At 43.2% G+C, this 21663-nt stretch overlaps 1 protein-coding gene across 2 annotated transcripts; it reads right to left on the bottom strand.

Moving 5' to 3' along the window:
• Window positions 1-1692: 1692 nt before the first annotated feature.
• Window positions 1693-21306, bottom strand: LOC143673675 (centrosomal protein of 78 kDa-like). 2 transcript variants are annotated; one of them, XM_077148485.1, is made up of 2 exons: window positions 20789-21306; window positions 1693-2149 (listed from the first exon to the last, which is right to left on the bottom strand). In XM_077148485.1, the coding sequence occupies exons 1-2, from the start codon at window positions 21039-21041 to the stop codon at window positions 1992-1994; spliced, it is 411 nt and encodes a 136-aa protein (XP_077004600.1). In that variant the 5' UTR covers window positions 21042-21306; the 3' UTR covers window positions 1693-1991. The 2 variants fall into 2 exon arrangements, with proteins under 2 accessions (XP_077004600.1, XP_077004601.1); XM_077148486.1 differs by lacking the exon at window positions 1693-2149 and adding an exon at window positions 18108-19019.
• Between the last annotated feature and the right edge of the window lie 357 nt (window positions 21307-21663).

Raw genomic sequence — 21663 nt, 5'->3', positions numbered from 1 at the left:
TGAATACTGTAATTATTGATTACCAATAATCCCTGTCTAAATTAATGAGAAAAACAGCAGACACTGCAATAACGAGTCATTCTACAATATACCTGTTAGTCCTCTTCACAACTTGCAGGGTAGTCAAGCCCAAGGAAAATTTGAGTAATTGTCACAGGCAAGAAGTGTCTAAGGAAACAACAACTCAATGTTATGTGGCATCATGGATGGGATCCTGGATCAGAAAAGACACTAGATACAAACTTTGGAAATCTAAATGAAATATGTACTTTAGTTAATGAAAATGCATCGATACTGGTTTGTCAGTTGCAAGAAATGTAAGGTGTTAATAATAGGGAAAACTGGGTGAGGGATAAAAAAATATTTGACAAATTTGCATATATTGATATAGGAAGATATCCATGATACATTGTAAAATGAAATAGGCCTTACAGAATAGAGACAAATATTATGTATGCATATATACTCATGAGAATGTAAGATACATGAGAGAAGAGACTGTCTTACTTACCTGCAGCATCTAACTGATACATAGTGGGCACTAATAAATATTTGTGGACTGAATGTTAAGTACACAGAAAATGACCTGGAAGAATGAACAGTGCATTATTATCATTAGTTACCACTATTGAGGGGAGTAGGATGGAATGGTAGTGAAGACTTGCAGTGTTTGTACTCTAAATTTCTGATGTTTAGTTTTAAAAGTATGCATTAATATTTGTGCTTCCTGGCTCCTAATGTGCTTCAATCCCAGCAGCCAGCCCCTGAGTCTTCTTTGCTAGGCTGCTCTCAGGCTATCAGAAATGGCTAGTAACTAGTTTAACTAGTAACAGAAGACAGGGGTGTAAAAGCTCTGACAATTTAACCCTTGTGCAATGCAGAGGTATACTTTTTGTCGTCTCTACAGCTCACCTGAGATTCAACCTAATTTCACTGACTTCAGGGTGCTTTATTTCAAGTTGCATCCTTTTAATGGTCTCCTTCCATTACAAGTTCCCTGGATTTTCTCAGAACCGCTCCTCCTCTCAAAGTCTGCTTCCTCTAAGTCACCTGTATAATTTCTTAAAATTTTCTTTAAAAATCAGTGCTTATTGGACAATAAGATAATTGACTTTCTCAAACCTTTCCAACGTGCAAGATTCTAAATTTATGTTAAGAAATATCCAGGCACAGCTCCATAATTTACGGGGCCCATCAGAAAATGGAAATGTGTGGCCTCTTGTTCAAAATGCAGAAAATAATGGGGTTAAAGGTAGAACTTTTTTCTTTCTTTTGAAGTTCCTTTATTTGTCATTATGTTTTTTTATCTACTATTGACTGAATTTCAAAGAAATGAAAAATTAAAATTTTACATTAGCCTGAATTTTCCCGTTCACCTTTATGTTGTGCAATGACATTATTAAATGCAAACCTAAGAACTTCTCACTTGTATGAGAAATCTCCAAAATTATGCAATTTTTATTCTGTAGCTTACACATGCATATATATTTCATTCTTATAGAAGTGCTGCACAAAACTAACTTAGTTTTAATTTCACTTTTGTGTGTGTGTGTGTGTTCTGATCTTTCCCTTGATTTATTTTTCCATTTCCCTACTTTGCCTTAATATCTCCACAAATGTATAAATTAATGTGACAGAGTGAACTGAAAGGTTTAGGAGGCGAAAGGGTGAGAAAGAAGAAAGGTACACCAGGAAATTTAAAGTGTGTGTAGGGGGTATTTCTGTGCTCCAGGCAGAACTCATCAAAGCCAAGATGGAGGGAGGTGAGTGCACATGCGGGCTTTGGCACAGGCAGCTTTTAAGGATGGAGGTCAGGTGACGTCTGGAAGGGGCAGTTCATTAGTTCCGGAAGTCAGGCTGGCGACACAGCCTCCACAGCTCCAGTTGCAGTGCCCTTCCCCGTTTCCCCGACCTAACATTCCAGCCTTTTTGTGATAATAGGGCGCTGAGATCTTTCTGGCTACTTCCTGCTGTAATGGGGCAGCGTGGGGTTATAGGCCGGAACCATCATGACTAGGGGAGTGGGGAGGCTGGCTGTAGGAATCTGGTGAGGAGGGCAGGTGATGATAATGATGCAGGAGCATCTGGTTGACTGCTATCCAGGATAGTTCCTTCATGCATCCCTGAAGGAAGTTGAGGAGGCAGGGAGCTAGGAGAAAAGAGACAGATTAGGATAACTGGTCCTAGTAGCGGGAGGAGCCATGTCGTCAGAGGAGAAGAAAACCAGCTTAAAGCAGAGTTGGTTCCTCGTTTTCTGTGGTAGAGATCGTCTCTTAGTTTGTTTAGGGTTTGAATATTTTGTTCCACCAGACCTGACTCATTGACGTAATAACAGCATTCCTCTTGGAGGAATATACACATTCCTTTTTTCAGATGTCAGCAGATCTAAGGGCCGTCAATTTTGAAGAGTTACCTGTGCTAGTGAGATAAGTTGGTAATGTAAAGAGGAGAGGGATTCTGATGTCAATTCCAGGGCTACCTGTAGTCAAGTTTCGAAGATTTGAAAGGTTAAAATACCATGTCCCAGTGCCCCTCCCAGTGTGGTTGAGGCTGCAACTGAGGCAATTAGGTTGATGCCTCCCATGATGGGAAGGAAGGCAGCCCTTTATGAGCGAGGAGAGGGCAGTAGCCAGGTTAGTTCGGACTCCCCATAGAGGGTCAATTGAGGAACAATAGTAACCAGGAAGCATGGTCCTGGGGCAGTGGAATTAAGGCACTTGGTAAGAGTTCCATTACACCAGAAATATTGTCCTTTGGGGGCATGGGTGCTGTGGATAGTGACGTTAGTCTGGCACTTGCTATGAAGTTTTGTTTGAGGGTTTTTTATCCAGTGTAGTGAGGTTCTTAATTTGGCAAGAAGATCTTGCCCCATTAGCGGGCCGGGGCAAGAAGGCATTACTAAGAAAGAATGTGTAATGGGGTACCCTTCTATTAAACATGTAAGAGGCCCAGTACTTAAGGGGCGTGAAGGATGGCCGTCTATGCCCATAACTGTGACCTGGGAAGGAAGGAGTTGACCTGAGTAAGAGGGGAGGACAGAAAAGATAGCCCCTGTGTCCACTAAAAAGGAGGTGGACTTAACCGCTACCTTGATTGTTACGCTGGGCTCAATGAGGGTGATTGAGGTCTCTGAGGCCGGGCGTTGTCAGTCGTCAATGGCCAGGCCCAGGACTGCTAGCAGTAGGTTAGGGGTTGGAAGGATGGCCGCTCCACGGCCAGGCGCCAAGGGGCAGTCACTTTTCCAATGTCCCTTTGTACCACAGAGAGGGCATGGTCCCTTGGGCGGTCGAGGACTGGGGCACTGGTAGGACCAGTGTCCGTCAAGGCCACATTTGAAGCACTTTCCTGGTGGTGGATTAGTCGTACCCAGTTTCGTCTCTGTTGAAGTGAACCGCAGAGCCGCAATCAGGGATTGGGTTTGTAAAGTTGCCTTTTGGCGGTCCCGGGATTCCTTTTCTGCCCTCTCTAGTTCATCATGAGTATTAAAAATTTTAAAGGCAGTGTTTACCAGGTCACAGATAGGGGCCTGAGGACCGTCCTCAATTTTTTTAAGTTTACACCTTATATCTGGAGCCAATTGGGATATAAAGTATGTGGCTAAAACAGTTTTACCAGCCTCTGAGTCGGGGTCTAGGCGGGTATATTGGGAGAGGGCTTCTGCGAGCTGGTGTAGAAAAGTGGCCAGGTTTTCATCAGGACCCTGGGTAATTTCCCTTAGTTTATGGAAGTTTACTACTTTATGTGAAGCTTTCTGCATGCCGACTATGAGGCATGTAAGCATTTTGTCCCATTTAGTTCACCCGTTCCTCCCCACTGGAGTGTCAACCTGATATTTCCACCCTGGCTCTTGGCCTGGCACTGCCTCGGCCCCTACCGGCATTGTGTGGTCGGTTATATGCACCTGGTTAGCATGAGCCCTGACTGCATTGAAAATGCGGTCCATTTAATCTGTAGTTAGGGAAGAAGAGCAGATTACATGAATGTTATGCCAGGTTAAATTGTAGGCATTAGCTAGATATTGAAATTCCTTATTATAGGCGCTTGGGTTGCTGGAGAATGAACCTAGCCATTTCTCAATATTAGAGAGGTCAGCTAGAGAGAAAGGGGTGTGTACTCGAACCCCTCAGGTCCCACAACTTTCTGTAGTGGACAGTAAAGAGTTCTTTGAGTGGGTATGAGAGCTTATAAGTGAGGAGGGCAAGGCTGTTGAGGACAGTGGGGGACTGGATGGAGATGGAAAGGAAGGATAAGATGGAGGCTGGAATGCTGCCGGAGTGGGGGGGGAGAAGAGGGGCATAAGATGGCGGCTGGAGTGCCGCCAGCTGAGAAGGAGGAAGAGAAAGGCAAGATGGTGGTGGGAGTGCCACCTGAATGGAAGGGGAGGGAGGAGGGCAAGATGGCAGCTGGGACGTCACTGGAACAGAAGGAGGAAGAGAAGGAGAAGATGATGACTGAGCTGTCACCGAAGCAGAAATGGGGAGGGAAAGGCAAGATGGTGACTGGAGTGCCGCTGGAGGGAGGGGAGGGTAGAGGGAGGGAGAGGAGGATACAAAGGGAGGGACGGGAGCGCAGAAGGAAAAAAGCCTGGACATAAGGAATTTCGGCCCATTTGTCATTCCTCTGGCAAAAGTTGTGGAGGTTCATAAGGTTATTAAAATCGAAAGTCCCATCCTCAGGCCAGTGAGGACCTACTGCCCATACTGACGGGCCTCAAAGGAGAAAGGACTGACCCCAGGGGGTGTCGGCGTCCCAACGCCCTGAGAGAGTCCTCGGAGCTCTTACGAGCAGGGGGGCTCGTCTCCCCAGGGGACGTCTCAGCCTGGTTTGAGGCCCTTTCAGGTCCTGGACCTGAATTTGGGAGGGAAACGAGAAGTGGGGCGTCCCCACAGCTTTTCGAGTCCCGGAAAAAGGGTATGAGGCTTGCGGGCGTCCCTGATCACCTCAGCCCTCGGAAGAGAACCTGACGTGAATTCACGTTTTTGGAGAGTAATTAACGGACAGGCTCTCTGGGAACCGTGAGACCCCGCAGCAGGGCTAGGAGGGAAGGGACTTACCCGATCTGTGGTGGATGTAGCAGCGGGCCAAAGGATCCCTTGTCGCTGGCTTTGTGGAGGAAGGAGGAGAGAGGAAGCCAGGGCACCTCTGGCCAGGCAGGTGACACCCGTGCTCCTCTCCCGGGTTTCCGTCACCAGATGAAAGGTTTAGGAGGCAAAAGAGTGAGAAAGAAGAAAGGTACACCAGGAAATATAAAGTGTGTGTGTGGGGGGTATTTCTGCGCTCCCGGGCAGAACTCACCAAACCCAAGATGGAGGGAGGTGAGTGCGCATGTCAATTTCACTTTTTAATACATGTACTTTCTACCACGACTAACTTCAGCTTACTGTTGCATAGGGGACTGGAAAGGAAAGAGACTATGGGTTACCCTAACTGTTCAATGTAAATTTGGCTAATACAGCAAAGTAAACAAGTAAGGAAGGAAATGACAATGTGTCTTGGTTATTTATGTTTCTTAGAACACCACTGCCTTCTCTTTGTGTCTGAATCATGCTTTTATTAGAATGTAAAGCAAAGCATTTGAGGGCTGAATTCTGTGCTCATGGGGCATTGTGATTGTTATATAAGAAGGAATTTCAAGATGGTAACAACCAAGCATTAAATCAAGTATGAAGTCCTCCCAAATGTGTGACCCTGCCTGGGCAACTGCTTATCAAGCCAGTTCTGGCTGGCATAGGAAAGTTTGTTGAACAAGGCCTAAGCCTTGCTCAGTCCTGTGGAAGAGAAAAGCACATACTAAAGACCTACAGTCTTTATGTGAGAAGTGTTGAGGATGAGGAATCAACAGAAAAAATAAAGATTCTGTAGGGCAGAGAACCAGAGACTACTACTATCAAATGCATTTTTATGCTGTGTGATTTTTATCACACTAATGCCCCAGTTTCCTCATTTGAAAAATGGGGACAATAATAGCTCTTTCATCATAGATCTGATGTGAGAATTAAATAATCTATAAAGCATTCTGAACTGTAAAAAGGGATAAAAAGGAGAGAAGAACCAACATGGTGGGGCGCACAGGCAGAAGGGGGAAAGTTGGGAACTCTCAGGGGAAGATCTGTCCAAGCAGGGAATTTCAAAGGAAAACAATCACTAAGAAAGAGTCTAAATTCTAGCCATCAGATGTGCTAGCACCTCTCCGTCTCTGTCACCCTGACAGTGCTTTAATGAAGGGCCCTTTGCTCACTGATGCTTCTTTGGAAAAGTAGATTCATTTTGGCACTGAAGGAGGGACCCAAATTCTGCCTAGATTGATGTAAGGCCAAAACAGATTATATGGGGAAGCTGCTGTTGAGAAAAGAAGAGGAGGGCCTGAGTGTAATTCTCCAAGAATTAGCAAAAAATTCTCTAGAAAACTTGACTTTCAACGTTGTTGAATGGGTGGAGTCAAGATTACCAATGAGTAAAGCTGGACTCCAATAAAACTGGTTATATAAGAAATAAACAGAAAATGGTACAAAAATTAACATAGACATGATGAAAGGATGGAGTTGGAAAATACGAAGATCAAGAGAAAGGTGGAAGGATCTCATTCATAGGCCTCTGGTACAAGTATTTACTAGGCTTGAATGTAGGGTAGGCCAGAGTGGCTACCTACCCCCTTTGCCCCTCCCCACCCTCAGGAACCCTTTGTGACTGTCCCAGAGCTCTGTCACATGTGTCTGGAGTTCTAGTCCAGAGCTCATGTTCTCAAAGCCCGGTTCCCTGAGGCAGCAGAGCACTGAGTTCATGGAGAAATATCTCTTCTTTTGGAATTCCTCCTTCTCTCTTTCCACCTTCTAAAAAGGAATAAATTTTCACCAATACTTAGGAAAAATAGATAAGTCAGATAAGGGAATGCCCAGACCCAGAGGAACTGGACTATTATTTCTCCTGTTCTTCTTTCCACCCCTCTAAATCTGTTTAAATTACAGCAGAGAGAAACCTGAGCTCTCAGGCCATGAAAATGTCATCAGTTTAAGGCCACAGGTAATGCAGGGCATGGGTTAAATTGGGGTCAAATACTTCTATAAGAAGCCCACAGATATTATTCGGGGATAATAGAGGGCTCTGGGGTAAAATTCCAAACACAATGATTCAGTGACCCTGGACTTAATTAGTAAGAGGGTTCAGGATATCTGCTGGAGAACAACTTGTCCAACACTTGATCATCAGCCCCATTCCCATCTCAGGGGACCCTGGGCCAAGTCTTTTAGTTCAGACTGATATGGAGAGCAATACTGACCTCAGGCCTGATGGTGGGATCTGAGCTCTGAGCTGTAGGACTGCCAGGCTCTGTCCTTCCTAAGCAGGGGACTCCTGACTGAACTATCCATTGAGGATCATGTAGAGAAACAACTTCTTTGAGCTTTTCCATGAAGTATAAATTGAAGATATTTTTATTCCCTTCAGAAATGAATTACAACTCAGGAGCATGGAGCGCCATTAATCCAATGCTGCATGAATAAAGAATGTCTGTCTGCATTAGTCCAGAGAGAGCAGATTTGGATCCCAGCCCCTCATTCTTTTCTTGTCATTTAGAATCAAGGCAGAGGCAGGAAGCATAAAAAAGGTTAATCATTGAGGTCATCTTGGCCTGTTTTATCCCTGAACTCTCAAAGGGTGATACATTATCTCTCCTTTGATGAAGTCCCAGGTCCACTGTCAGAGGACAGCAGTTGCTAGAACAAGTCTGTCTGTCTGTCTCTCTTTCTCTCTCTCTCTGTCCATCCCTCCACCCTCAAAAACAAAAAACAAAAAAAAAAACCAAGGCCCTCAGAAGTGAAGTCATAGGAAGGGAATTAGAACCTGGAATACATCTCAGGTTCCCTTCTCTTTCCATGGGAACTAATCATGGACCTGGGCAATGGTGCTAATTAAAAGATGGCTGTGTGAAATGTGACATAAGTACTACTGCTTGGTTTAGGAGCAGAACTTCTGTGTGCCACCTTAGAACAAGTTGTGCAAAGCTCTCAAGTCTCAGATTCCTTTGTGAGGCAGCCTCTGGGCTGCATGAGCCACAGGGTGGTTGTGAGGCTCACGTGGGATAAAGTATGTGGTTCCAACATGTAAATGATAAAGCACTGTATGTACAAGAACCTCACTATTATTATCATTGATCAGTTCACCTTGTATCTTAAATTCTGGGGCTCTCAGAGTCTCAACTTGCAAGAATCTTTTCTTAAAGGGCCTCTTATCATAAGATTCCATCAATTCTACCTTTGGCAAACATAAACTTGGCTTCATCTCCAGGTTGGAACATTTGCCTGAAAAGAACTGAGCTGATCCAGGACCTCACCATCTCTTCAGAAATGATGACTAATCTGTTCCCTTCCTTCTGTACCCTTATTCCTGGCACTGACATTGCAACCCCAAGACCACACACAATCCAGTACAGTCTGAATTCAAAGCAGAGGGAGAATCCACAGGGTGGGAAAGGGAAAGAAAACTTTGGAATAAAGGATAACTGAAGTCAGGGATGTTGGTGATGTAACCATTGCAGGGCCCTCCTGCCCCTGACCTGCTCCTGGCTACAGCCTGTACTTCCTGTCTCTTATACTTACCTGAAGAAGCTACCCCTTGAACATTCACAGTTTTCTGCAAATTTTCCATCAAGATCAATGCAGACAAGGATGCCAGGAGACAATCAGGAAAATCAAGCACCTGCTGTTATGGGAGCCGGTGAAGTATGTTGCTCCATGTGTCCTCCCAGCCTACTCCAGTTCCCTTCCTAGTCTTCTCTGACCTTGGCTTCTTCATCTCTGGCCTTCACCCTCTCACAGGACTCCCCACACTCTGCAACTATTTTTTTCTTCCCTCTCACCACCATGCCACCACAGCACATTTACCAATAGATCTCACTTTCTTAGGACCATTTTTCACATGATGATTTGACATTCCCTCTCTTGCCCCAAAGCACAGTCCGACACTGGATCCCAACACCCAGCCAAACTTCAGTCAGTACTTGAACCAAATCTCCTCATCTGATCCTGTCCTTTCAGGGTATCAACTCTCACCTAATTTGACTTACCCCCAAAAGTCTACTGATTGATCTATTATTTTCTTATCTTCTTCCACTTGCCCTCTCTACTTCATCTCATATAATCTCCACTTTAACTTTAATCCTTATTTAATCCCAATCTTATTGAGTCCTGTCCCACAGTGCTAATCTCCAAATGGCCTCTTCTCTCCCTACTATCTCAGTCTTCTCCTATAGGCAGTACCTTAACCTGCTCCACACTCCTCTTCCCCATGTTTTCTTGCAAGAGCTTGTTGCTAATCCTTCACCAGAAGCCTTTCAAGATTAAAAATGTGGCACCTGAAGCAAGAATTCCATCAAGTGTCAAGAAGTTCAGGATAGTGAAGGCGGAAGGGTCCCCTGGTCCTCAACCAACATCAAGGCATATCCTTAAATCTAGTGAACTGGTAGATTAAATTTCATCCTAACTGGAGGCAATAGAGACTCAAAGAGACTCAAGACAGGAAAGCTTCAAAGAGAGGATCTCCCACCCCATAGGAAACAGCTACTCTGCCCAAGAAAAGGGATGAGCAGAGACCACAGTGAGGAACCTGTGTGTGTTCCTCCTCACAAGTCAATTAGAACTAGGATTGGTAGTTTGTTTCACTGGCTTGTGCCCCAGAGGAAAGGCAAAGGGTGGTAAGATTCCCTGCCACGAGCTCTGTTAAGGACAGCCTCTGTGTAGAGTCCAGGCCCAGGCCCAGGCGAAAACAGGGCTCCCTTTATGGGCAGTGAGATACTAGAAATTAGGAGAACAAGAGAGCCACTGGGCAGAACTCAGAAAAGTGGGGTTTAGCATCAACCTCATGCTTGGACAGCAGAAGAAATTTCAGGCACAGGCAGATCTCTTTGTTGGATGACCCTACACCCTTCATGTAACCTTTGCGGGGCCTGAATGTTCTAGGTAGAAATGGGCAGGTGAGAGACAGAGAGACAGACATTACAGGGAAATCCTGAAATCCTACGATCAACAAATGTGGCCAGGACATCATCCTTGCAGGTTCCCAGGGACCTGCATCTCCATCCAGTCATGACTTGGATGCACCAAGGGTGCCAGGAACTCCAGGTGCCAGCTCCACCTTCAGGGACGTGGATTTCACTGTCAACCAGACAAGTCTAAGAAGAAAATTTTGATCAAAGAAATGTCTTGTTCCAGTTTCAGCAACTCTATTAATACTTGTAGAAGAACATTTTCTGATGAATATGAACTCTGCTTTTTGTAGGCAATGATACTTAACCTCCAAAAGTATAATTGTCAGCCCTGAAAGTTAGCATAACTATATATAATAGCAAAGTAACAGAAAAAGAGATCAGGCCTCAATTAGAGTTTAAAATGAAGCCAATCTGGCTGGATCTAAGGTAAATTAGAATGTGGGGTAAAAGATGATAGTGTATATACTCTAGACCTTCAGCTACTGTATGAGATCAAAGGCAGAGAGTTTTATTATGTCTAGATCCTAAATTTTCTGCAACACATAATCTAATCAAAATCTTTGGAGAGCTCATTTAAACACCTAAACTCCTGGAGTCCAGAATGGGAACAAGGCCTTGTAATTCTGTATAGCTTAATATAAATACCAGGATACATCTCAGACAATGGTGGGCTGATCATTAAAAAGTATTGAGAGAGTCCTTTGAGGATCCAAAGCCGGGGGGTGGGGGGTACGGAATATATATATGGAACTATTAAACTCTCCCACCTGGGAAGCCCTGGGTGTCTTTCAACCATTAGGGACTCTCAAAACAGGTCAAGCCCTAGATTTTCAGGCTTGTCCTTATGAAACTTATTTCTGTAGGGGAGAATCTAAGACTACTCATAATGAGGACTATGAGTTGTTTCCCGGAAACCTCTTTGTTGCTCAGATATGGCCTCTCTCTCTCTAAGTTCAACTCTGCAAGGAAAATCGTGGCCCTCCCCCTCTACATGGTACAAGCCATTCAGGGGTGAAAATCTCCCTGACAATGTGAGGCATTGTCCTGGGGATGAGTCTAGCCCTGGCACCATGGGGTCAACAATGCTTTCCCGACTGAAAGGAGGGAAAGAAGTGCAATTAAATAAGGCATCAGTAGCCAAGAAAGATCAAATGGAGTCAAGAGGCTATTCTAGAGGCTGCTCTTATGCAAGTTTTAGTTAGATAGTATTAATTGCCATGGGTTGCTAAACTCCAATCAACATTACTCCTGTTGACTCTTAAGAATACCCTAGGGCTCGAACTGAGACTATATAAAAATTTCATGCACTAGGTTTGCCTTCCTGGAACGTATAATTCCCAGAGGGTTTCTAGATCAGATAAATTCTGAAACTCAGAGGAACCAGCCTCTCCAGGATTATCAGTTAATTACATCCCCCTACTCTTTAGTGTGGACACCCCTTCCCAACATGTAAAAGTCATTGCCCAAAGATCCCTATAGATTGGGAGAATTAAAGGAGAAGGAAGAAGTATACCAGAGAAAATGTAATTTAAAAAGCGAGTATGGCTGCTGAATCACTACATTAATATTCCTTCTAGCCTCCAGTGTTTTGGAGCAGCTAGAAGGAAAAATCTGAGATGATGGAATGGTAGCCCATGACAAACTCTGAGATCTGTAACTACTTGTTGAAGTGTGCTTTGAAAACTGCTTTTTTCTTTGCTTTGTATGTACATTTCTTTGCTTTGTATGTACATTATATTTTACCAAAAAAAAACCATTAAATACATACATATATATATATAATTGTTTCTTCTAATAGGAGAGTGTGCCCTCTGTCTTGTGCCATAGTTTGGGTTGAGGTTTGGGGTAACCCAGCAGCTTGGGCTTTGAGAAGGAAGGGATCAGCTTTAGCTAAACTCAGTGCTGCTTTTGGCTTCTCAAGATTAACCAGGTTCATGGATGGAGGCTGAGATGAACTTTGCAAATCCACCACTATCCAGGGTACCTTCTTCTCAACCTGTGAAGTTGTCCTACTTTTTATATACATATTTTAACCCTCACTGAATAAAAAGATAAGTAGAACTACTGTATAAAGACATTCAGGGGCTTTTCAAAATGAGAAAATCAAATAAAGAACCAACACTAGGACATGGCTGGGCCAAAACTTTCCACATTTCTCTAAGTCTTTATACTGCTAAGGCATTGAAGGTGGGGTGGGAGGGTGCTGGTGGTTATAGTAGTTAGGTTCAGGTTTCAACTTGGCTAGGTGATGGATTAATTATGGTTTAAGGTGATGTGTATGGTTGCCAGGTTGACAAGAGATGGACATGTGATAGTTAGGTTCAGATGTCAACTCAGCCAGGTGACAGGACCCAGTTGTTCTGTGGTTGTAGACTTAAATCATCAGCATGTGAAATTCTTCTATAGCTGATTATATCTGTGGTTGGGTAAGAGGAGTTCCTTTCATAATAAGTGATGCTTAAAACAAGAGGTCAGAAGAAAGAAACACAGTTCAGCACAGCCCAGCACAACACAGCTCAGACCTAGATGTTTGGAGACGTAGAAAGGACATATCCCAGGGAAAGCTGTCTTAACCCAGAAGCTGGGAGAGAAGCTCAACAGATGTCACTGTGCACTTTCCCAAATTAGTAAATTTGTAACTAAATAAAACCTCTTTATAAAGGCCATTCCATTTCTGGCGCATAGCCAACTAAAACAGTGGTACAAAGGCCTAGAGTCAGACATTATCTACTCAGCTATGAGGAAGGTAATGGACAAGGAGATTCACATATCACAAATGGAGAAACTGGAAGTGTGGGGAAGGCTAAACCCTGAATTCAAAAGTTGAGGAACAGTCTCTGACTCTGGATGTCTTGGTGGGGAATAGTTGACACTGGTTCCCAAGACGCTGATCCCTTTTTGAAGCCTGGGGAGATGGGACCTGGTCCATACCTCTTAGCTTAACATTAATCAAAATGGACAGCATCCAGTCACCTTGATTTTCCTTCACACTTATACATATGCTAAAACAACAGCAACACAGACCTTCCAGCTGTATGTGGGTGTAAGTGAGGAGTTCTCAGTGAGGCTGCTCTGGGCCAGTTCACCCCTCCCCCCAAATAAAAATGGTTATCAGTGACCTACCATCTTTTTTACTTCAATCCCAGTGAGTCTGCAAGCACCTGAGCGAGGGACACAGGTGTCTGGATATGTACAGTAACCTTGGCTATTTCCTGGTAGGCACAGTAGATCTAGGTAAGGTGAGGAGCGTGAAACAGCCTCCTGCATGTTTTCTTGCTTTCCTCAGGAGGAAGATGTCAGAGGCTAAGGAGGTCAGAAGATAGATGCTGGCAGTGCTGACAGGAGGAGGGCATTTTATTTTCAGGCTAGGACAAGAAATCTTTGCATATTTCCAAACAGAACTAAGGTCACTCTCCAGCTGCTAAATGGGAACTGGATTCAAAGCCAGGAACATGAAAATTGCCTCCTGGTCTGGGCCAGCTCACCTGATCTCCCTTCCAACTATGACAACTATAGCTTCAGAGGAGCTCAGGGAAAAGAACATTTTCTTGTTAACATGCTTTTTATATTTTATATTTTAGCAAACATAGCCAAGGTGAAATGGACATGGATCCTGCTGTTTCTGGGGTATTAATCTATCTGGGAACACATTTAAACTCAGCCACGATGTTCTCCCATTGGGTGGGCATCTTCTCAGAGGGGAGGCTCTCCTCACAGAGTCTCTACATGATACCTGGTTTGTGACCTCATGTAGGAGAAAGCAATCACCTGTCAATCAGTGGTGGGAGTGTTTATGGTGATAACATAGTACCCGAGGAAAAATAAGAGTGAGGAAAACTTGATGGTTGTTTGAGTGGAAAAGGAATGAAAAGACAGAATGAGGCAGTAGAGGTGAAGAAATGCAAATGTCTCCATCATATTTATAACCATGGCATCCATCCGGCTTTCTCTCTTCTTCACAACCCTACTTCTCCCAAATACTGATGCAGGCCCATGAATTTGTACCTGAAAGGGGTCAATGTGCAGCATTTAGTGCCATACCAGCAGGGGTGTGAATGACTTTATCTCTGAAAACAAAAACAATATCTGAATGCATGGCAATGCTCTGTTTGGGGAAGGTAATTTTGGTGCCTTTTCCAGCTGTGCTGGATGACATTAAGTCAATTCTCGTTCTTGAAGCCAACTCTCTACCCAGCAAGATTGGGTTTCCATCTTGAGTTTTTCATGAACCAAGATGGGTGTTCTCCAGGGATACACACAGCTAATGTGGACCCCACTCCTTGTACTGAGTTGTTCAGTGTTCCTTGGTTCTATATGGATCCCTACTTAGCCTGAACTCAGGATGGACAAAGACACTCAATAGTTTCTCTTTCACATCTATGTCATCTGGGATAAGCAACTGAAGGGTTCAGTGGAGTGACCCCTCACAAAGAAGATTTCTTGGTGAAGCCATCAAAGAACAAGGCAAAGGTCACATGGGGGGGGGTCCTCCATGAAAATATAATGAAGGAAGCCACTGGAACTAACTTTTGTCCCAACACTTTGTCTTTTACTCCTAGATTAGTGACAAAGTCAGGGTCAGAGTGGTTCATCCTGACCCCTCCAGGCTGTTGACACTGCCTTAGACCCTGAATCATGGTTCTAAAAAAGCAACCTTTAGTTCCTATAAAATGAGACAGGCTTAGAAAGCAAGCAAAGCCTAGAACTTGGGAAGATTAACTTTAATTTTAATAGTGAATAATACTGCACATCCATCATCGTATTGATTTTTCCAACTTGAAGTTCAGAGATTCTCAGAACTCTACCATTAGGTAGAAAGATCAGGACTAGAGAACTCAGGGTATGGAACTCCCATGCTGGTGACTTTATTCATTATCTGAGGCTCAAGGACTTCTCACCCAAGAAAAATCTGTGGCTTGAAAGAGCTCAAAGACTGACCTTGGGTCACACAAGGAAATCATTCCTACCTTCCATATCTTTGCAGAATTCTCCAGACTCCGAATTGGTGAAGTATCAGACAAGATTACTATACACACGAGAGCCAATACAAGACCTGACCAAAATGGAGAAGGAGTTTCTGAGACAGATGTCTTAGTCTTGCTATGCTTCTTCAGTGTTTCCCATTCCCCTCTCTGAATCTTGACCATATGGGAAAAAAGGAGAGCCCTAAAAGGAGGAAAGGTAAATAAGCATGGGGGAGATTGAGCACAGTTTTGACTAGAAAACATGTTTAAATGCTTTGTGTCCATCTACAGGGCTCACGGTGTGGGGTTTCCACATGGCTGTCATTCATCTTATACAGACTTGTGCTTCAGCATGTATTGTCTACATAGAACATGATGTGAATTCCCCAAGTTACCAACACCAAACCTTACCCCCTCCTAATGTCAGAGACTATTATGCATGAATTAGCTGGCACCTTGGGGATGGAGTGGACCAAAATCCCCAAAACCCAGCAACCTGGACTGCAAATTTGATTAAGTGGAGAGAGGATGTTTTAGAATGTCACTAGAGTTTTAGTTTAAAATAATATCACTGAAGTCTATTCTAAGCTATCTTTGTAGGAATAAATTAAAATGGAAAATATTTGCAGCTCACGAGGTAGTCTCAGCAAAAGCAGTAGCAAGAGTTATAGATAGGAAGTAATAGCACGTAGGAAATTATGAGACCAGACTGATGGGAGAAGAGTTAAAATTTTAACCTCATTTTTCTAAATCTCCATTCCAACTGAACAATTTGCAAGAGACAGGTGCACCAAAGAAGATGCCTTATTCAAATCTACAAAATAGGGGGGAAAAGACAAAAATTTGTTTATTCCCCCCTCCCGAAAGCAATTTTCCAATATTTGCAAGACGTTTGTTAAAGTAACTTACTTTTTTCTGAGAACTGGCAAATTAAGATCCAGTTTCTTTAAATTACCCAATGCACTTTAACAGCATTTAAGAACTTTACATAATAGGAAGGTAACAGCTTTGGATTTTACTGCAGGAATACAACTTCTGCAAATTTTATTTCTGTCAGAACCTAATGCAGAACATTTTTGTTAAATTAGTGACTTCATTCATACATTTATTCATTTACTCAATATTAAGAAGCATCTGCTTTGTGCTAGGCATAGCATGCCCTTAAAGTCCTCTGTAAATGATTCCTGTAACTCAACACTTCAAGACTTGTAAACATAAACTACGTTTGTAGAGATTTTTATGGAAGCAAAGTTGTTAAATTCAAGTGATGACTTCAAGATAATGCTGAATTTGAATCTAGAAAGATGAGGGTAACTGACTACATGAAGTGGGAGGGGAGGCTACATTAACAAGAGTCCAGCAGGTGCAAAGATAACTAGGCCTGACTCCTGCTGGGCACTGAAAATACTGTAGCTGGGTATGGCTAAAGCCTAGGGTGTGGGTCAGAGAACAGTCGTATTTGTAAGAGGTAGGCTGAAGCTAAACTGAAAAGGAGGATGGATTTTATCTCACAGGTAACAAGCAACGGTGGTGCCCCTGGCCTGTTAGAAAAAGATACCACACTCATGGAAGATCAATTCAAACAGAGAGCAACTAGTAAAAGGCACCCACCTCAGATGTTCAGTTTTTGTTAAGTAAATCAACAATATTTCCTATCCTAGACCTTCACACCCTTCCTCTTGGCTGGCTCATTATTCCCCTCAGCTTATAAAGAGACTAAATGCATCAACTTAAAATAATATTTTAGATGTATAATTTTCTTGATCTTTTTTACGGGTAACCTCAGGCCCTCCCTAACCCTCAAAAGACCCAAATCTATATTTTGGGCCCAGGTTCCTTCCAAGTTCCAGTTCTGCCTAGCAGATATGTTTGCATGCCCCACAGACTAGTAGGAATACCTTTAAAGGTGAACTAAGATCCTCTCCCACCCTCAATCCATTTTTTGTTGTGGTCTGTATCTCAGGGAAAGGTGCTGCTTTGAACCATCACCCAAGCAGGGCACCTGGGAATTCTTCTGCCTCGTGTCTCTTACTGACCTCTCTCTTCTACCTGGTCAACAGGACCCATCCATTCTCTTTGAGTTCTGAAACCCAGTTCTTCCTGACCATCCCCATACTTTAATTAGAACTTTAAGATGATAGGATTCAATCTGCTTCCAATCCACTGCCCACCATAGGAGGGTGGAGTGAGGTCCTGAATCAGAAACCAATCTCCTCACTCCACCAGCTTAAAAATACTTCAGGGGTTAAAGAGCGGCATAGAAAGATCAAAGGTGATGGTGGATTTACACAGAGAAGGCTGGGTTTAACAAATGAGTATGAGTGCTGAATCATTATACTGATATTTCTCTTAGCCTCCAGAACCTTAGAGCAGCTAGAAATAAAAACCTAAAATTGTGGAATTGTAACCCATACCAAACTCTGAAATCTGTTCTATAACTCAATGTTGCAATGTACTTTGAAATTTACTGCTTTTATGTACATACGTTATTTAAAGGGAAGGAGGAATATACGGGGAAGATATGATTTAACAAATGAGTATGACTGCTGAATCATTACATTGACATTTCTATTGGTCTCCAGTGTTTTGGAGCAGATACAAGAAAAAACGAAAAATCATGGAACTGTAACCTACACCAAACTTTAAAATCTGTTCTATAGCTATTTGTTAAAATGTACTCAGAAATTTATTGCTTTTTTGTGTATATATTTCACAATTTAAAATTCTTCCTGAAAGAAAAAAAAAGTGCAATTATAATAAAATTCTTTCATCAATTGTAAAAAAAAACTTCAGGGGTTCCTCACATCTATCAAGAAAAAAAATTCTAATTCCATGAAAGGGCAAACAAGGTCCCTCACTGTTTAGTCCTTCACTAGGCTTCAACATTTAGATCCTGGCTCTTCTTAAATCCTAAATTACAGTCCAGTTCCTCAGCTTTAACATATTTTCTCATATTTCCAAGACTCAAACAAGCTGCTCTCTCTTGTCATTAGGCTACTTTCTACACATCCCTCAAAGATACCTCTGATGTTCACACCCTTTAGAATGGCTGCTGGGGTAGTTTGAAGCTGTTAAGTCTCCAGAAAAGACCTTTTCTTTCTTTAGTTTTTTTGAAATATAAATCACATCAACTAGAATCCACCTATTAAAATGGTAAAATTGAATGGTCTTAGTATATTGACAAAGTTGTAAAAAAATCTCCACAATCAATTTTAGAACATGTTCACCACCATAAAAGAAACTCCTACAAATTAGCAGTCGCTCCCAATTGCACCTCAACATCCCCATACCCCAGCCCAAGGCAGCCAGCAAAATTGTTTCCGTCTCTACAAATTTGCAGGTACTAGGCATTTCATGTAAAGAAGGCCATGTACTTTTATTTCATTCTTGTGGGTGCAGACCTACTGTGGGTGGGACCTTTTGATTAGGTTATTTTAAATGAGATGTGACCCATCTCATCTAAGGTGGGTCTTAATCATTTTACTGGAGTCCTTTATAAGAAGATAAAACACATGCAGATGCCAAGAGATAAAATTAAGAGAAGCTCACAGAAAAAACCCAGGAAGCTGAGAGGAAGTGACTGAAGCCAGAAGCTGGAAACAGGGAGAGGCCAGCAGACATCATCATGTGCCTTGCTATCTGACAGAGAAGCCCACGCCTGTTGGTAACCTGTCTTCAGAGAAGAAATCATCCTGATGATGCCTTAATTTGGACATTTTCATGGCATTAGAACTGTAAATTAGTAAGCTAATAAATCCCCATTGTTAAAAGCCAGTCTATTTTTGGTAATTGCCTTCCAGCAGCTTTAGCAGCCCCAAAACAGCTGCTATTAAAACAAAACAAAATAGCAAGTGTCAGAGAGGATGCAGAGACATAGGAACACTCAATCATCGAAGGTAACAATGTAAAATGGTCCAGCAACTGTGAAGACAGTTTGGCAGTTCCTCAGAAAGCTAAATAAAGAGCTACCACATGACCTGGGGATCCCACTACCAGGTACATACCTAAAATAATTGAAAGCAGGGATTCAAACAGATATTTGCACACCAATATTCATAGCAGCCTGTTTATAACTGCCAAAAGATGAAAGCAACAGAAGTGTCCATTAACCGATGAATGGATAAATAAAACGTGGTACATACATACAATAGACTATTATTCAACTGTAAAAAGGATTTAAAACAATTACAATAAGCAAACTCATAGAGTCAGAATCTAGAACAAAGGTTATCAGTGGATGGGGATTGGGAATGGGAAGCAAGGCTTAAAGTGTACTGGGTTCCTGTTTGGAATGATGAAAATGTTTGGCTCGTCGATGGTTGTTACGCAGCACAATATTGTGAGATTAATTAACAACACTGAAATATATATCTGAATGTTATTAAAAGGGGAAATGTTAAGTTGTATATATGATAACAGAATAAAAACATTTGTAAAAATTCATGGAACTACTGTATACAGTGAGCTCTAAGTTAAACCATAGACTTTAATTAATAGTACAATTATGAAAACATGCTATCAATTCTAACAAATGTTTCACACCAATGCAAGGTGTTGATAATGGGGTGATATATGGAATTCCTTGTGTTAGTTATGATTGTTCTGCAAACCCACAACTTCTCTAATAAAGGAAAAAAAAATAGCTCTGATGGAACCTCCTCCAAGAAGTCTTCTCCCAACCCTTCTAATCTCTGTGCTCTTAGCGCACAGGAGTTTACTTAAAAAAATAATAATAATATGGTTTTATATATATCATGCACCATAAAATTACCATTTTAATACTGTTGTGCCACTGTCACCACCACCCACTATCAAAACATTTTCATCACCCAAAGAGAAATTCTGTTCCCATTATGCAATAAGCCCTCGTTACCCCTACCTCCAGACCCTGGCAAATTCCAATTTACTTGCTGGATCTATGTATTTGCTTATTCTAGATATTCTTATAAACAGAATCATACAGTACTTGTCCTTTTCCACCTGGCTAATTTCAGTTAGCTTAATGTTTTCAAGGTTTATCCACGTTGTATCATGTATCAGCATATATTTTTTTTAGGCTGAATATATCTCATTGTATGACTAAATCATATTATATTTATCTATTCATCTGCTGAACATAAGAGCTCACTTGTACACAGCATCGACCAGCATGTGTTTCCTTGCTGCCTCCCTCAAGTGAAGGAAGGATCCTTTAGGTCAAGGGCTGTATCTCCAGTGCAGGGCTTGGTGAGCCCATTCTAGTGCCAGAATACTTTGCACACATAACCTTTAAATCTAAAACCCCATAGAAAGAGTTGTTTTTCAGGCATTTTACAAGTATGGGAATTGTAGTTCAAAAAGATTAAGTAAATTGCCAAGGTCATATAGAATATAAATACTGGAATTCAAACCCTAGCCTATCTCCAACGCCTGTGCTTTTTCCACTATATCACACTACTAATAAAAAAAAATTAAACATGTCTTGATAGAAAAAAAAATCAAGAGGCTGGGGTGTATAATTTCCTAATGTTTTGTTCTTTGTCAGGCAAAGTCATCAACAAAATAGGTTTAACATTTGTCCAAGGCTTACTGATGTTCCAAATTCTGTGCAACATGCTGTACAAGCATGAACTCAGTTGGTGAATCCCTGAGTTCTGTCACCCAGCCACGTTAGAGGAGAAAACGGAGGCTCGGGCATCTAGATCGCCAGGGTCCCCCAGCTGGGAAGGGTTCTAGGCTGCAGAACCGTCTACTGCACACACGTCCCGCGCTCGACACCCACAGCTCCCACCCGTTTCGCGGCTAGTTCAGAGGAAGGCACGCCGCACCGACACCAGGGGCACTGGCAGCGGGAGCTACAAACCTGTTTCCCCAAGCCACGGCTGGAAGTAGCTCTTTATAGAGATCAAGGGCAGATCTTTATTAACCTTGAGGGAGCTCAGGAGGGGCGCCCAGTCCACCACGCGGAGGCGGTCGGCGTTGAAGTCCAGCACGCCCTCCTGGAGGCAGGCGCGCACGGCGGGCAGCGGCACCAAGTCCTGCAGCGCGCACAGGTACTCATAGTGCGAGAAGAAGTCGGCCGTGCTGTCGCGGCGCAGCTTCACCGAGTCGATCATGGCGAGAGGAGCGGGGTCCTGAGGAAGACCCGCCGCGGAGACAACGCCCGCACCCACCGAGGAGTTCCGGGCTCGCCGTCCGCCACCCTCGGGTGTCCTCGGCTCGGCAGCTGCGGCGCGACGCCTTTCTCAGGAGGGCTGCTGGGCCCGAAGACGCAGGTCCCGGGTCCAGGCTAGAACGGCCCCACGATGCCGCGCTCCGGCGACATCCCCCGCCTCATAGTCTTCCCGGCTCAGGACAAAGTTCCAGCCGGCAGGAGGGGCCGGCCGCGGTCGGCGCGAGAGACGTCAGCACGCTCGCCATTGCGTCCGCACGCAGGCCACGCCCCTTCTGAAGGGGCGAGGAGGCCAGGCGGCTGGTTCTGCCAAGAGGGAGGTGGCTGTGAAATTTGAGGTTTGCAGAAAGGGTTTACTAATCTACCATTATATCGGAGAGATGTCAGCGTTACAATGCGGTAATTTAATCTAGATCCTGAAAATTGTCTGTTTTTTGTAGTTCTCCATACTGATAGGTACACTCAATAAGGATGTATGAACTACTGTGTCAGTTTACACCGTCGTCCCTTAAATATTTTATCTGTTAATTAGAAATAAATCTCAATTTCTGTAGCTTCAACCTGCC

This window comes from Tamandua tetradactyla, chromosome 2 (assembly GCF_023851605.1).
Source record: "Tamandua tetradactyla isolate mTamTet1 chromosome 2, mTamTet1.pri, whole genome shotgun sequence".
In the NCBI taxonomy this organism is placed as follows: domain Eukaryota; kingdom Metazoa; phylum Chordata; class Mammalia; order Pilosa; family Myrmecophagidae; genus Tamandua; species Tamandua tetradactyla.
This window is presented reverse-complemented; position numbering and strand designations above follow the sequence as displayed.